The sequence below is a fragment of the Microtus ochrogaster genome, linkage group LG5 (genome assembly GCF_000317375.1).
Source record: "Microtus ochrogaster isolate Prairie Vole_2 linkage group LG5, MicOch1.0, whole genome shotgun sequence".
Classification (NCBI taxonomy): Eukaryota; Metazoa; Chordata; class Mammalia; order Rodentia; family Cricetidae; genus Microtus; species Microtus ochrogaster.
The window spans coordinates 60,527,609-60,545,120 of record NC_022031.1 but is presented as its reverse complement, the minus strand read 5'-3'; the positions used below and the strand labels follow the sequence as shown (position 1 = coordinate 60,545,120).

Here is a 17,512-nt window from a genome sequence, read left to right as displayed (position 1 = left end):
TAGAATCTTCCCGGTAAGCGCACCTTGGGGTGCGACACATATGATTGGAAATGGGTTAGTCCAGGTGCGAGAGTTAGCCGAGAAAAGGGCTAGTGCTAAAGAGTCAAGCAGTGATTAAAAGAATACAGTGTCCGTGTAATTATCTCGGGTAAAGCTAACTGGGTGGCGGGACACAGCCCGCTACTCGTATTACTACACAACAGTGAAGACATAGCGCACACATGGCAGACATCCTTACCGTGTCTGCTAGGGGCTTTCTCTCCCGGAGACGACTCAGGCTTAGTTCAGTACCAGAACATAAAACTAGCTGGTGAATTTAATATTCCTGGAAATGATTCTGGATTTTTAAGTTTTTCTGAGTATATTATAGATTTGCAGTTAGCATTGTTTGTTAATTGAATAAACTAAGGAGAATCTTCCTGCTTTCTCTAAACATTACACACGTGGTGTGTATATAGAAGATGGAAAACAGTAGAGAATGTTCCGGACGCCTGTGTGTAAAGCACAGAGAGTCTGGCAGGCCCTGGCTGGTTTCTGTGTCAGAATACAGGGGAAGACTAGAGCCTTTTTCCTTGAGGGCAGAACATGAGCAGATACCAAACGTGTAAGATGGTGTGGAAGCAAAGGGGCTGTAGCCGAATGGTCTTGGTCTTCTCAGGACAGCCAGTGGAGGGGTCAGACACCAGGAGTGAGGAATAAGGAAGTGTGGGGTCTAGAAGAGAGTGGCACACGCACGCACACCACAACACGTAAGCACAGGAGTAGCTCAGCTGATGTATAGGACAGGCTGTTGCCACTGCTAGTGCCAAGAGTGTGCACCTCCTGGGAGACTGCCTTTCCGCTGGAGCCTTGGCTGCCGCCCTCGTCCTTGGCTAAGCCTCCTTCTTCCTGGACACTGAGGCATCTGCACCATCACTCCGAGGTTTTTTTGTTATTGTTTTTTGTTTTTTTTTTTTGAGACAGAGTCTTGCTGTGTATCCTGAGCTTTCTTGGAACTCACTGTGTAGACCAGACTGCCCTCCAACTCCATTGCCTTTTTTGCAGAGATCTGCCTGCCATTTCCTCCCAAGTGCTGGGAATAAAGGTGTGTGCCATGCCAAGCTTCATGCAATTACACTGATATATAGGGATATGAGAGTAGGAAAATCTTTCTTGGCTTATCATTTAAAAAATTTATTTGAAAAATTTTATGTGTATGAGTGTTTTGTCAGCATGTATTTTGTACACTGCATATGTGTCTTGTGCCCATAGAGGCCAGAAGTGGGTGTTGGAGCCACCATATGAGCGCTGGGACCCAAACCCTCCACCAGAGCAGCAAGTGTCCTCAGCTGCCGAACCATCTCTCCAGCCCTGTTGATTCACCAGTGTTGCAGATTTGGTACCCACAGTGCAGGAGCAGTTCAGAGCTGATACATGAAGCTCCTGCCGCTGGCTCACTTCCCAGTCCATCACAAAAACTGCTCTGCCCGTGTGAGCCAAGGATGCTCAATTTAACATGCATGCAGAGAATCAAAGCAATGCAAATACTATAATGATTCTCAAAAAGCAGATTTGGAGACACAGAGTAGCAGCAGCAGAAGCCTGTTTGCTGAAGAAAATGACTGATTGTTTTGATTTTTTTGAGATAGGCTCTCTTGTAACCCAGGCTGGCTTTAAACTCGTTATATGGCTGAGGACGCCTGGTCCTGCCTCCACTGTGTTGGGTACAGGTTTGTGCTACCCAAGCTTTCCACCCCTAGCTCAATAAACTAGTCATTTATTTTTATTACTATTATTTTTATATAATTATTATTTAATGTGTATAAGGGTTTGCCTATGTGTGTGTGTGTGTCTGTATACCATGTGTGCAGCTGGTACTTGTGGAAGTCAGAAAGTGTATTGAATTTCCTGGAACTGTAGTCACAGATGGCTGTGAGCCACCATATGGGTGCTGGGAATTGAGAACAGTAGCCAGTGCTCTTAACCACTGAGCCATCTCTTCATCCCCGAGAAACAACTCGGAAAGCAGCAAAATGGCTCAGTGAGTAAAAGTGCTTACCGCACAAGCCTGGAAGCCTGAGCTCGACCCCCAGAACCCACATACCGGTAGACGGACAGAGCTGACTCCCACAGTTGTCCTCTGATCTCATTAATTTATATACGGTTTAATTAGGAATTTAGGCATAGTCTCCTTCTGTAGCCCGGGCAGGTATGGAACTTACTACGTAGCCCGGGTTGGCCTCCAGCTCATGGCAGTTGCTTTACCTCCTGGATCCTGGGGTTGTAGGCATGAGCCACCACATCTGGTTTACATCTTATGTTAATAAAGAGGCTAATTAACAGCACCGGGAGGAATGTGCATTGTCTGGTTTACACTGTGTTGGCCCAGAAAGATGCAGTCATGTGTTGACACCACAGTAACGGTGTGGGACAATCTGATTAGCTCAGAGGTCTCCTCACAAGACTTGGTGTTCAGACAATAATTGCTTCATTTGTTTGTTTCTATTCTGGGCTTTTTGTTTGTTTTGGTTTTTAATTAATTTTTTTTTGTTGTTTTTGTTTTTCGAAACAGGATTTTCCTTTGTTGATTTGGAGCCTGTCCTAGAACTAGCTCTTTTAGACCAGGCTGGTCCAAAACTCAGAGTGATCCACCTAACTCTGCCCCAGAGTGCTGGGATTAAAGGCGAGTGCCACCACCGCCTGGCTATTCTGGGGTTTTAACCTAAGGCTTCCATACATGAGACAGACGGGCACTCTCCCACTAAGCTATGTCTACAGCCTAGAGCTTTAAACTCCGCTTACAGGTTAAGGACTCGGTCTCTGAGAAAGCAATTGGACTGATGCGGATGCAGTTCTGGAGAAAAGCTGTGGAGGACATATACCGCGACAACCCGCCACACCAGCCTGTGGCCGCGGAACTCTGGAAGGTAACATATGTATATACACACATACATAATACATATATATACTGCGACAACCCGCCACACCAGCCTGTGGCCGCGGAACTCTGGAAGGTAACATATGTATATATACACTTGACTTTGGATACCTTCCTCTGTTGCTCTCCACCTTGTGTGCGTGTGTGTGTGTGTGCGTGTGTGTGTGTGTGTACGCGCGCACACGTGATGTGCCTATAGGGTGTGTGTGGAGACTAGCACTTGTCTTTGGATACCTTCCTCTGTTGCCCTCCACCTTATTTTTTCAGTTCATGTTTCTCACTGAATCCAGAACTGACCGTTTAGACAGACTGGCTGGCCAGTGAGTCCCCAGAGCTGCCATACACACAGCTACCCCAATAGGGGTTGTAGATGTGGGTCACCATGCCTGACTTTACATGGGTGCTGAGGATCCAAACTCAGGCCCTCGCACTGTCATAGCAAGTACTTTCCTCACTAATCTACCTCCCGAGCCCCGTGTTTTCCTTGGGGGTGTTTATGTGTACGTGTGTGTGTGTGTGTGTGTGTGTGTGTGTGTGTGTGTGTGTGTGCGGCCAGAAGACAGTCCTTTTTTTTTTTTTTTTTTTTTTCGATACAGGGTTTCTCTGTAGCTTTGGTGCCCGTCCTGGAACTAGCTCTTGTAGACCAGGCTGGCCTCGAACTCCCAGAGATCCGCCTGCCTCTGCCTCCCGAGTGCTGGGATTACAGGCGTGCGCCACCACCGCCCGGCTCAGAAGACAGTCTTGATATCATTCTGCAGGCATCAGCCACAATCGTTGTTTGTTTTTTGAGACAGGATTTCTTACTAAAGCTGGCGCTCACTAAGTAAGCTCATCTGGCTGCTCAGTGGGCTGCAGGGATCTCAGCTGGGATTACAAGCATGCACCACCAGTCCTAGCTTCTCCCATGGGCTCTGGGAGGGGATTCAGGTCCTTAGGTTTGGGTGTAAGCACGCTGCTGATTGAGCTATCTCACCAGATCCAATGTTTCTTTTTTAAGTGGAATTAAATGTATCTTAATTATATTTAATTTTTTATTTTGCGTACGTGTATTGGGCGGGGAGGGGGTAGGGAGAGAGGGAGGCCATGTATTGGAATGCCATCGCACACACATGGTAGTTTGAGGACAAATTAGTTCTCTTCCACAAGAGTGTTTACCTCCCATTTATGTTTACCTCCCGAGGCATCTTGCTGGCCTCGTGTATTTTTTTAAAAGTGGAAAAAGGAATTTTACCTGTATATTATAAACTACTTAAGTATTTTCTACACATCTGGTCGCAGGATGGAAACTCCAAGTCTGGTGCAATGGTATTAATGTTTCTGTTCTGTCTGCCAGGCAGCTCTTTTTGCCTGTTCTGACTCAGGCTGAGCAAAGGAAAGTGTTAATCTTGTGTGCAAGGAGACTCTCCGCATTGTTAGAGAGTGTGTGTTGCTGCTCTTTAAAAGGGAGCAGGTAAAGCCAGGTGGTGGCGCCGCATGCCTTTAATCTTAGCACTCAGGAGGTAGAGGCAGATGGAACTCTGAGTTCAAGGCCAGCCTGGTCTACACAGAGAAACCCCGTCTTAACAAACAAGCAGCAGGTAAAAGCTTCCCAACCAAGCCCTGTGACCTGAGTTCATCCTTGCAACCTCAACTGAAGCTCCTTCAGACCCAGCTGTGGGTATTTTTCTCTCGATTGCTGATAGACTTAGGGGGTCAGCTCACGTGCCATCCCCAGACAGCTGCTCCTGGGCTGTATAAGAAATGCATATGTAAACAGAGAACTCTCAACAGAGGATCTAAAACGGCTGAAAAAGACACTTACGGAAATGCTCAACATCTTTAACCATTAGAGAAATGCAAATCAAAACAACTCTGAGATTCCATCTTACACCTGTAAGAACGGCCAAGATCTAAAACATTGATGACAACTTATGCTGGAGAGGATATGGGGTAAAGGGAACACTTCTGCATTGCTGGTAGGAGTGCAAACTGGTACAGCTGCTTTGGATATCAGTATGGCAATTTTACAGAAAATTAGGAAACAACCTACCTCAAGACACAGCAATGGCACTTTTGGGTATATACCCAAAGATGCTTAATCATACCACAAGGATATGTGCTCAACTATGTTCATAGCAGCATTGTTTGTCATAGCCAGAACCTGGGAACAACCTAAATACCCCTTGATCGAAGAATGGATAAGGAAAATATGGTGTATTTACACAGTGGAGTACTACACAGAAAAAAATGACATCTTGATATTTGCAGGCAAATTGATGGGTCTAGAAAACATTTTGAATGAGGTAACCCAGACCTAGAAAGACACATATAACATGTACTCCCCCTCATAAGTGGCTTTTAAACATAAAGCAAAGAAAACCAGCCTACAATTCACAATCCCAGAGAACCTAGACAATAATGAGGACCCTAAGAGAGACATCCATGTATCTAAACTGCATGGGAAGTAGAAAAAGACAAGATCTTCTGAGTAAATTGGGAGCATGGGGATCATGGGAGAGGATTGAAGGGAAGGGGAGAAGAAGGGAGGGGAACAGAGAAAAATGTAGAGATCAATAAAAATAATTGAAAAAGAAATCCAGATGAGCAGAAGCCAGTGAGCAAGCCAGCAAGCATACACTTGCGCGGTTTCTGCTCGAAGTCCCTGCTTTGTAACTAACTGCCTTGACTGCCTTAGTGATGAACTGAGACCTGGAAGTGTAAGCCAGCTCAGCCTCTCCTCCCTGTGTTTCTTCTGTCATCACAGCAGCAGAAAGCAAACTGGAACAAGCCCTGAGCTGCGTCCTCAGCTCTGTGTGATCATTTACAAGCGAGTGTTCTCTCTTCCCCTTCATTCTCCTGTCCCTCCTTTCCCCTCCGTCTTAACGTGTACACATACACACACACGTGTGTATGTATATAAATTCACACAAATAAGTCTTCCTAGCTCATTTAAGTGTGTTACGTCATTTGCATAATGTAATACACTAAGTATTTGGGGACTTACTGATAATGGGGTATTTTCCTACCGGGTGTAGTAGTAGTAACTTTAATCCTAATTCCTAGGAGGCCAAGGCCGGAGGGCTGGAAGTCACAGCCTATGCTGTGTGACAAGACCCCGTCTCAGAAAACATGCAGCTCCGCCCCACCCCTGCAAAAGGTTTAGAGACAAGTCTCTCGTGTAGCCATAGCAGCTTGAAAATTCAGTCTACTGGCCGGGCGATGGTGGCGCACGCCTTTAATCCCAGCACTTGGGAGGCAGAGGCAGGCGGATCTCTGTGAGTTCGAGACCAGCCTGGTCTACAGAGCTAGCTCCAGGACAGGCTCCAAAACACGTATTCCCAGGCTGGTCTAGAACTTGTAGCAGTTCTCCTGCCTCAGCATTTTACATCCTGAAGTTACAGGTGTGCTTCATCATACCCCGTGTGACATAGAAGCTAAGATTTCCACACTAGGCGCACACTCTGCCATGGAGTCCCAGCCACCACCACCACCTCACACCCCGTCAACATTTCTTTTTCTTTCCAGTTTTCTATGGTTTCTCCGTGTAGCCCTGGTTGTCTTGTAACTCACTCTGTAGACTAGGCTGCCTGCAAACTCAGGAGATTTGCTTGCCTCTGCCTCTCCTGATTACTGGGATTGAAGGCGTGGGACACCACTGTTCATCTATTTTTTTTCCTTCCTTTTAAAAAGATTTATTTAGCCATATATGTGTATGAGTGTTCTATCTGCTTATATGACTTATGCCAGAAAGGATGTCAGATCCTACTACAGGTGATTGTGAGCTGCCGGGTGGGTGCTGGGAATTCAACTCAGGTTCTCTGGAAGAGCAGCCAGTGCTCTTAACCACTAAGCCATCTCTCCAACTCTTCCAGCCATTTTCTTAAGAAGTATGGTCAGTCTTAACTTGATTTTTCCCTTTCCGTACACTCATTTTGGGTTTGTTGCAATATTTTCTCAATAGACTCAGGTTATGGATTCTTAGTGGAGTGCTTATAGGAAATGTGTCTTTCCCAGGTGGCCCTGCTGGAGGGACACACGTCCACCTGCCTTCCCCAGCACTGCTCTTATTTGTTTAGTCCTTGCTCTATAGCTAGGACTCAAGCTCACAATGATTCTCCTCCTGGGACTCCCAAGTAGTGGGATCACAAATGTGTGGCACCGTGCCCTGTTCTCAGGGTTTAAGGTGCTCTGCATTTTGAGGGACGTGGTTATTTTTGCTAACGAGACTCTGTGCTGTAAGAGAAAGACTGAATGTAGTATGCTAAGATTGAAGTCAGGTTTTATTTGAAAGTGTAATCAGGCATATGGGAGGGCTGAAAGGGAGGGAAGGGAAGAGAGAAATGCTGTCACTGTGTGTGTGTGTGTGTGTGTGTGTGTGTGTGTGTGTGTTTTAGCTTGGTTTTTTGAGACAAGGTTTCTCTGAAACAGTCCTGGCTGTCCTGGAACTCACAGGGATCCACCTGCCTCTTCCTCTCGAATGCTAGGATTAAAGGTGTGCACCACCACCACTCAGTATCATTATATTTTAATATCAAAAATAAAACAAAAAAATGAAGGCATCTAGCATCCAAAAACAAGAAAAAAGAGAAAGAAAGTTGAATCACTAGATGTGCAGCAGGAGGGAAGACTGGGAAGCCATACTGAGCCTACGTGCTTCTCCGGATCACAGCTTTTCTCCTGAGGTCTTTTCAGCGTGTCTGCCTATTGGATGAGCTGTACCAAGTGTCCTCTTACTTACCTTTGCATTGCTTGGTGTATTTTGTTCCTATCTAGAGAAGTCACTTCCTAGTACCTTCTAAACATTTACAACACCCTTGTTTTTTAGGCTGTCAAGAGACATAATCTAACTAGAAGATGGCTTATGAGAATCATTGATGAAAGAGTAAGTTGAAATTGTCTATGTCTTAAATGATTTTCCCTTTTTGATTCTTAGGTTAATTATTCATGGAGGAAAATTTTTTGTATGCACATCCCTTGCCCTTAAGTTATTGTTACTATTTTTTAAGATGGTTAAATTTATGTGTATATGTGTTTTGTCTGCAAGTATACCTGAGCACCAGGCATATGCATTGCCCAAGGAATCCAGAAAAGGGTTGAATTTTTTGGAACTGCAGTTGATGGTTGTTAGTCATTAGACATAGACATTAAGCTGAGAATTGACCCTGGGTCACCTAAAAGAGCAGCAAGTGCTCTCAACCAAGTCATCTCTCTGGCCCTAAAATGCCGCACACCACAGCCCCTGTCTGCCCTCTATGCGCTAGAACCCAGTTCGCGAGCTTCGGGCAAGGGGCTGGAGGTTGAGAATACACACGCAGAGACAGATCGACACACAGACCCTACAGTCAATGGTGAAAATCCCATCCTCTGATCCTCTAGGCAAAGCACAGCTTTTAATCACTTCAATTAGAAGGCTCTAGACAGGGAAGAGCAGCTGAAGGCCGGGACTCATTAGGCCCAACATCTCCCCCCTAAATTTTTTATAAAAGAGAAGACCCTCCTGTCTTAGGTCATCTCAGAAGAGTAAACCCATACCTGTCTTTGGGAGGCCCCTTCCCTGTCTTAGGCAGGCCCTCTTCTGTAGAAGTTGCCCGTCTACGGAGGAGTCTTCATTGTTGGTGCAGTATTTGCAACCAAATCTTACTGGCCAACAGGGTCAGAAGGACTTGCTAAGTGACCATATTCTGCATTCTCATGGGTTGTCTGGTATTACACAGGTTTCAGAGATGAATGCCCATGACAACAGGCATTAAGATCGCCAGCAATAGGGTCCCCAGTTGGGCAATAGCCTCCCATTTGGGCTATGGTATTCATTCCTTTGGCTAAACAGTTACAATCTGGTGTGCTAACTGTAACATTCCAAGGGCTAGTCAAGTAGCCATTGAGTTGTTTCACCACATGAGAGGCGTTAGCAATATCAACAGATGTCACACAAATGGGATGATAAAAGTGTGAACAAGACATGTGTTGTACTAGCCATAAGTCCACCTGCTCCTACAATAGGGCAGTCTCTTGATTTAAATTCAAAAGTCCAAACTTAATGTGGATGCTCAGGGCATTCTGAGTCTGGAGAGCATAGTTGACTTGTCTCACCTGTTTATCCACGGTGACCGACACCAACGATGTTTGTGCCATTGTCAGTCCTGCAACCATGGCTGCAGCAGCAGACACCGCGATGACAGCAACCACTGCAGCTGTCTCTCCCGAATCTCCTTTCTCTCGATACAGGGTCATCTCAGTCTGCTTAGCCTTTTTGGTAATTGGCAGTGGTATGATGGCTGGTACCTGAACCAACAAGGCAGCAATGGAGTGCACATCCCAGCAGTCGCTCAGGCCACAGTTTCTGAAAGAACAACCAAGAATATCTTTTCCCCAAAGGTGCTATTTCATACTACAAAAAGGAAAAGAAAAAAGAAAGAAAACTAAAACAAACATGGGATTTAATAGTACCTGGGCTATCAGAGAAATATCCCAAAAAAGAAAGATAGGAACTACACTCACTTGTATAGGATTCCTATAAAGTAATACGCATAGTCCAAAAATGTAACAAAGCATAAAGCATTCACAAAGGAAAAGGTCTGATTAATAGAAGCCTGAGCCTGTTCTATCGCCATATTGCTTAAAGCAGTTCCAGCTGTATAGTTTGAGGAATAGAAAGATGAATACAAAGAACTAGCTTGGCTCACTGGTCAGAACAAGGGGGTTCCTTACCAGGCTCCACACAGTGCTTTCCGCTTGATCGGGACTCACCAGGAGGCTCATCAGGAGAATGACAGGTGTCATTCTCAGGCTCATCACAGGATCCTTTCCCATCATTTTCCACAGCCTGAACATATCACTCTGGTACCCAAATGGGCTTGTCTGTTCCTGGAGGGAAAACACAAACAGCTCCTCTCACCCTAGCCAACAGGCTAGCCATCCATAGCCTTCATCACCGAGGTGGCTTTCCAGGGGGACACCTTTGTAGGTTGTGTTGTTAAGATGCCCCCATCTCTGCTAAGAGATCACGTCCCCATAGATTGATAGGCAGGCTGGGAAGAACATATGGCTGGAAAAAAACCCCTCATGTCCTTCTTCATCATGTCATTTCAATATTTTTGAACTTTTTTGAGGAGTTGTTTGACCTATTCCCTGTAGTCGTACAGTACCTTCTTCCAAGGGCCATGCCTTTGGCCAATATTTTAAGGACAAAACTGATACATCTGCCCCAGAATCTAAAATACCATCAAAGCCTTTTCCCTCTATAGTTATTTTAAGTTGGGGCTGTTTATTTAACTGTGCAACCCAAAAAGCAGCTGTTCCAGGGGATCCAAACTCTTGATTGCCACGGGCTCGTTTATTATTGGTAACCTTGTTGGGAATCAACACTAATTGTGCTGTCCGCTCACCTTGAGGAATTACCACCACCTCCTGTTGGACAGATGTCATAGCTTTAATCTCCTCTTGATAGTCTGCATCTACTCTCCCAGGTATATTTGGATCCCCTTTAAAAGGGTACTGCTTCTGCCTAGTATAAGTCCCATGGTACCCGGTGGTAAGGGCCCATATACTCCTAGGGAGTGCTTGCACTCCCATTTGTGGAGTTAAGACTGCTCTGGCGGAGGCACAGAGGTCCAATCCTGAGCTCCCTGGTGTGGCTCCGACAAGGTCTGCAATGCAAAAGGATTTCTCTGCGGAAGGAACTGGACACGGCCTCTGCTAGGGTACTGTTCCTGCAGTCCCGCGCGGTCATTGCTCCATACACTGAGGTTTTGGGGCCCTGGAGCAGGGCCCTCTGCCAGTTTCCCTGCTGTTGATTAATGGTACATGGCAGAGGTTTCCCATCTATATCTGTTTTAGAGAAGCAGTCTTTAGCCCAATGTGCTCCCCTTCTGCATTTAGGGCACAAGCCAGGTTTCCTCCTTCCCTTCATTATCAGCTATTGGCATTCCTTTCGAAAATGACTAGGAGTTCTGCAATTAAAACAATTACGGCCTCAGGCCCTCTCTCCCAGTCCTCTTATGTTTCTCAGAGGTTGAATAGCTGCTGCTATAACCTGGCCTTGAATGAAATTCCCATCTATATCCCTGCATATCCTGATATATTCATTTAGACTCTTTGTTTTGTGAGGGTGTAATGCTTCCTTACAATATCATGCCTTGTTTTATCATAGGCATGGCTGTTGTCTCATCTCCAAACAATCTACCTGCTACTTGTAACAGTCTATCTATGTAATCTTGGAATGGTTCAGATGGTCCTTGTAGAACTTTTGATAATTGATCCCCAGCTGCCTTGTTAGGCAGGGCCTTCCACGCTGTAGTGGCAGCTGCAGCTATTTGGGCGAATACTCCTGGATCATATAGAATTTGTTGCTGCAAATCGGCATAAGCCCCAGCCCCAGTTAACATATCGAAATTACGTTGAGCTTGACCTGCTAGAGCATTTAACTGGGTCGTTTGCTTACAATTTTCCTGATATTCCCCTCGCCATAGGAGATCATCTCCCCCAGATAAGACAGCACGACATAACTGCTGCCAATCAGTTGGTGTTAAATTCATAGCAGAAAAAGATTCTACCATGGCCAACGTGAAGGGTGCTTGAGCCCCATATGCAGCTACAGCTTCCTTTAATAGCTTCATTTCTTTAAATTTTATTGCTAAATGTTGGCAGATTATTTGCCCTGGGTTGTTGGTGTCTGGCACCTCCATCACCGGTGTAACCATGTGTACAGGACGGAAACAAACTCCCTTGTTTAGTTCAGTGCCAGAGCCCTTACTCAACTGAGACCACCAACCTTCATCATTATAAACTGGTGGGGCCGAGGGAGTTGGATGTGAGTCTTTTCTTACTCTGTTTTCTCAGCTTTCCAAAGAGACTTCTTAATTCCTCACGTATAATCTCCTCTTCTTCCGATGAATCCTCCTCACTATCCTCCACTAGCTCTAAATCATCAAACTCCTCCCTAGCGTCCGACTCTTTTCTGAACAAAGAAAAGACACCTCCCATCTTAACTCCACAATATGTCCCCGTCGGCCAGGAGCGACGCTGTCTGCTTACCTCTTGGTGGGGCTAAAACCAAGTGAAGGACGTCAGGATTAACACATACCCCAATCCACCCTCACCTTCCGAGGGCGGCCTCTCAGCGTTCCCTAGTTCCCGATATCTCGGTGGGGACCTCCAATTGCCGTGCACCCAGTTCGCTAGCTTCGGGCAAGGGGCTGGAGGTTGAAAATACACACGCAGAGACAGACCGACACACAGACCTTCCAACACTGGTACAAAAAGCCCCTCTTTAATAGCACCTTGGAGGCTTAAATACCCTGTAGTCATTGGCCAACAGGTGAAAATCCCATCCTCTGACCCTCTAGGCAAAGCATAGCTTTTAGTTACTTCAATTAGAAGGCTCTAGCAGGGAAGAGCAGCAGAAGGCCAGGACTCATTAGTCCCAACACTAAAATATTTCGAGACAGATCTCACCACATATCCCTGGCTCTCTGGAGCTCACTAGTGTCCCACCTAGCCCTGAACTCACAGCAGTGTCCTGAGTGCTGGGCACACCCTCATGCTCATCGCCAACATTTAGTGTCTGAAGGGAGACGAGTTCAAACTAAAGCCCAGGTCTCACATGGGCACCTTGTTCTGGAACTCGCGATAGATCCTCCTGCCGCAGTCTGGCTGCAGGGTCACAGGTGTGCTCCGTTGTGTCCAGGTGGACACTGCGCTGTTGACGCTGTCTTCACCTAAGCTTCACCTCCTCGCCGCTGTCTCCTCCCCCTCCAGTTAGTAAGCTGGAGACCTCAAACTGTGGCATTGGCAGAGGATGGACACGCAGGTCAGTGGTATAGAAATAGAGCTCAGGGGCAGGCAAACGGCTCAGCAAGTAAAAGTGCTTGCTGCAGAATCCGCATGACCCGGGTTTGACCCCTTGGTCCCACAAGGTGACAAGGGAGAACTGACTTCCCAGAGTTGTCCTCTGACCTCTACATGTCCATGTGAGCCGCTGCACCTGCTGTCATATATGCAGACACACCAAATTACATCAGTCAATTATTATAAAGAATTAAAAGAGTATACAAGCCGTTTATTTATAGTCAGTTGAGTGGCAAGAGTATCTGGACAATTCATGGGGAAGATACTGTTTTTAACAGACAGGGGACCGCAGGGTGTATGCACCTGCAAAGACGGGCTCTAGGAGTGGTGGCGCAGGTCTGCACCCCAGCACTGGGCATGTGGGGCACAGGGTTAAAGGCCATCTTAGGCACAGTCAGAGTTACAAGGCAGCTTGGGTTACATGAGACTCTATCTCAAAAATATTAAAGCTAAATTAAAAAGACTGAATCAGGACTCCTGCCTCACAGTGTATATAAAAGTCAGCAATATAGTTTGATGGCCCATTGGGAACCTAAAAACAAAACAAAACAAACTTTGTTGAAAACATTGATGTAAACTGTAAATCTTTGTGATTTGAAATTAGTTGATTTCTTAAATATATCAAAAGTATAGACAAGAAAAAAAGAGATAAATTAAAATTCATTAAAATTAAAGGCTTCAAAAAGTTGAAAGCCCAGAGAGAATGGGAAAAACATTGGCATTTAATCTGATAAGTGCTTAATTGATGCATGAGTAAAAAAAACTCAGAGAGAGAACTTGGGGTTCAACCTGAAGATCTGAAAAGCAAAACAGCCAGCCACTGGCTCTTACCTCAATCTCAGTCTGAAAATGGCGATCCTGCCTCCAGGAATCTCAAAATGAGAGTGAGAGCCATCTCCTCCCATTTTATAATCCTCTCTAGGGCTGGGATTAAGGGCATGCACCATCTGCTTTCTGTGACTAGCGTGGCTACTGGGATTAAAGGTGTGTGTCACCACTGCCTGGTCTGTCACCACTCTCTGATCTTCAGGCAAGCTTTATTTATTAAAATATAATAGAAATGTCATTACACTTAATGTCTAGCATATGTCAGGACTTTCAACTCAGCAATAAAACTAGCAGAGAAGACATGAATGAATAGTAAGCCCTGAGAAGCGAGGCCTCCATGCCTGGGGGGCTGTCTGTTCATGCTATTCTTGAGCCTTATTTGGGAGGTGATTTGTAAACTCTGATACATAAGGCTTTGATGAGGGTGGGAATTATTTTTGTTTTTTGAGACAAGGTCTCATGAAGCCCTGGCTGGCTTGGCATTTATATAGATTTTTTAAAAAGATTATATAGAATAAAATACATATTTTAAATATTTTGTTTTATATGTATGAGTATTTTGCCTGCATGCATGTTTCATACAGCATGTGCAGGTATACCTGAGGAGGCTGGGGTCATTGGATCCCCTACATGCTAAGAACAGAACCTAGGGTCTCTGCAAGAGCAGCCAGCATTCGCAGACACTGAACCAACACTCTAGTCCCATGCCTGGCTATGCTTTAATCTTTATTGTGCACTATATAAATCTGTTAAGTGATATTCTTATTTATTTCAGGAAAAAATAGATCAGCACTTTATTATAAAATAATAATTCAGTGGGCTTCACTTACATTTTCTTTGACTTCAGGAAAAAAATCTGGATGACAAAGCGTATCGCAGTATCCAGGAGCTTGAGAATTATGCCGAGAACACGCAGAGCTCTCTTCTTTACCTGACACTGGAGGTGCTGGGTAAGTTGCTTTTAAGAAGTTTTAATAACATAGGTGTTGAATATGAGCTGTGGGGCTGAATCCCCAGCACCCTGGCCACACCCCGGCTGCCTGGCTAGCTTATGCCCCGAAATAATTAAACGGACACTGTATTCTTTTAATCACTGCTTGGCCCATTTCTATCTAGCCTCTTTTAGGCTAACTCTCACACCTGGACTAGCCCATCTCTAATAATCTACTGTAGCCCACAAGGTGGCTTACCAGGGAGATTCTAGCCTACGTCCATCCTGGGTCGGAGCTTCATCATGTGCCTCAGAGAGCAGAGCTCTCTCCTCTGCCCGCAAGAGTAGAGCATCATGTCTCTCTGAGGCGTCTGCCCCCAAGAGGAGAGCTGTCGAGTCTCTGAGCTCACTTCCTTTTCCTCCCAGAGTTCTGTTCTGTTTACTCCTCCCACCTATGTTTTAACCTATCAGGGCAAGCAGCTTCTTTATTTAATTAACCAATGGCCTTCCTCCATCACATAGGTTCTTTTTTATGACCATGAGACATGTCTCCTCCTGGCAGCACCAATCTACTTCCGAGAAGATAGTGGGCATTGAAGAAACTCCACATGGAGTTTACTTTCTTTGTGGAAAAAATAATTCACTGGTCAAAAAAAAAAAAAATGCCCTTGCCTTTACTGCTGCCAGTATTGCTGTTGGGCAAGCAGGACACAAAAGAGACTCCCCAACATTGTCAATAAGGAGGGACATCCCTTCAGAATGTCCTGCTTCATAAAAAACTCTGTTGGATATGCTAGACCTGTAAGCCAAAGATGGATGCCCCAATGTTGCAGAGGAACTTTGGGTGACTGTCCAGGCAGCCAGATGTTTCCGCCGTTACTTGCATTTTTTGGAAGTCGCTTGCTTGCACTTCCTGCTTACTCAGTTATTATTTCCTTCTTGGGTCTCTGAGAGAGTTGAAGACTAGATAGTTACAGTTTTCCTTGTTTACCTGATGCAGAAAACAAGATAGAAAGTAAAGCTGGGTGGTGATGGTGCACACATTTAATCAAGGCCAGCCTGGTCTACAAAGCTAGTTCCATGGCAGGCTCAAAAGCTACAGAGAAACCCTGTCTCTAAAAACCAAAAAAAAAAAAAAAATTAAATTAGGTACAAGACTTTGGACTCACCAAGAAAGGATAGATATGGAGTATTTTCTCTGAATTTGTCAAATGCAAATTCACTAGACATTGTTGATGTATTTATTGCCCGTATATATTATATATAGTTATTGTACTTACTGTATATAGTTTTTCTTATATTAATTATAGCCTTTTTCATTTTAAACAAAAAGGGGAAATGTAGTGGCATTTCATTTGTATTTTAATAAATAAAACTTAGGACTGAGAACCTTTTTATTATTTGTGCACTATAGTCCTCTCGGAGTGCAGACTTGTCCAAGTGCTCACTCATGAGAATGCCCTAGGTTAAACATCAGGTAGTGCTGGTGGCCTCACCTGTCCCTACAGCATCTCCTGTGACCTGGAAGGCTATACTTCTTCCTCCCTGTCAAGAATTCTTCCCCATGGTGGGGGGATAGAATAAAATTGCTTACAAAATTTTACGAAATTTTCTTTTCTTCTCCTTTAAGAATATTTGAAATGACACTTTTCCTCTGACCTTGCTCCAACTTGGCAGCATCTTATGCTTAGATTACTGGGGCCAAGGACAATAGTAATATCTCATTTGAAGAGAGTGGCAGACCCCAGAATACAGCCCCTCTTGACTGTCCCAGGCCTATCCTGCTGCACCCTAAAAGTAAAGTTATGACATTGTTTTGAGGGAAAAAATGAAACACTGAAGTTTCCCATGAAGCCTGATGAAATTCTCAGTGTATTCTTGGTGTACCGAAGGTGAGAGTTAACAAGTAGAGATTTGATGCCTGCTCGCAGGAAGATGGTTGGCTCATCCCTGGCACCCACTTTCCCTCATAAATCCTATTTTTCAGATCTCAGACAGGACAAGTACCTTTCCTGGGTTCAGATGATGTCTCGTGCTGTTTCTGTTGATTTGCTATGCTTGTCTGTAATTCTAGGCGTGAAGGATCTTCATGCAGACCATGCTGCAAGCCATATTGGAAAGGCACAAGGCATTGTCACGTGCTTGAGAGCAACGCCCTATCATGGTAGCCGGAGAAAAGTGTTCCTGCCCATGGATGTCTGTGTGCAGGTGGGGCTGTGACCTGCTAGTGATCCTCTGGGGACACCAGGAGGGGGTGCTCTTTGTTTTGCTTAGTTTATCCCATTGCTGTTTGAAAGGGGGCGCAGCACTTCCTGCTTTTGCCCTGCATTCTGAGATAGGCAAGCATGAGGCGCCACAAGGAGGAGGCCTGGATAACCTGCACCTCCTTGCCAGTGACAACTCCCGTAAGTAGTTGTAGTAGCCTCGCCTGGGCCTGTGTGTCACTGTGTTATTGGTGGGAAGCTCAGGCTGAACTTGAACTCGTGAATCTTCATATAGCTGAGGATGATGCTGAATTTCCAGTTCTCCTTCTCCATGTCTCCAGTGCTGCCATTGTAGTTGTTGGCTACCTCACCCAGCTGGAATACATCTTTTAAAAATATTTATCTGAGATCCAGGTGATGGTGGTGCACACCTTTAATTCCAGCACTCGGGAGGCAGAGGCAGGTAGATCTCTGTGAATTTGAGGCCAGTCTGGTCTACAGAGTGAGTTCCAGAACAGCCAAAACTACACACAGAGAAACCCTGTCTTGAAAAACAAAAAAAAAACAAAAAAAAAAAGGAAAGAAAGAAAGAAAGAAAAAGAAAAGAAAAAATGCTTATCAGGCTGAAGAGATGGCTCAGCAGTTACAAATGTTTACCAGAACTTTTGGGTTTTGAATGAGGTTCTTTATTGTCTGCCCTTTTGAACTTTTAAAAAGATTTTTGTTAGTGTGTGTGTGTGTGTGTGTGTACGTGTGTGTGTACGTGTGTGTGTGTGTACGTGTGTGTGCGTGTGTGTGTGTGTACGT

The 17,512-nt window shown here is 45.1% G+C and overlaps 1 protein-coding gene across 5 annotated transcripts in view; it reads left to right on the top strand.

The window, feature by feature from the left end:
- Positions 1 to 17,512, top strand: part of Ndufaf6 (NADH:ubiquinone oxidoreductase complex assembly factor 6) — a 139,420-nt gene that overhangs the window by 107,158 nt on the left and 14,750 nt on the right. For 4 of the 5 annotated variants that reach the window (XM_026786686.1, XM_026786687.1, XM_005362305.3 and 1 more), the window contains 4 exons: positions 2,784 to 2,906; positions 7,722 to 7,778; positions 14,418 to 14,520; positions 16,576 to 16,709. In XM_026786686.1, coding sequence (XP_026642487.1) covers positions 2,784 to 2,906; positions 7,722 to 7,778; positions 14,418 to 14,520; positions 16,576 to 16,709 — 417 coding nt within the window. The other variant, XM_026786688.1, reaches the window with a different exon arrangement.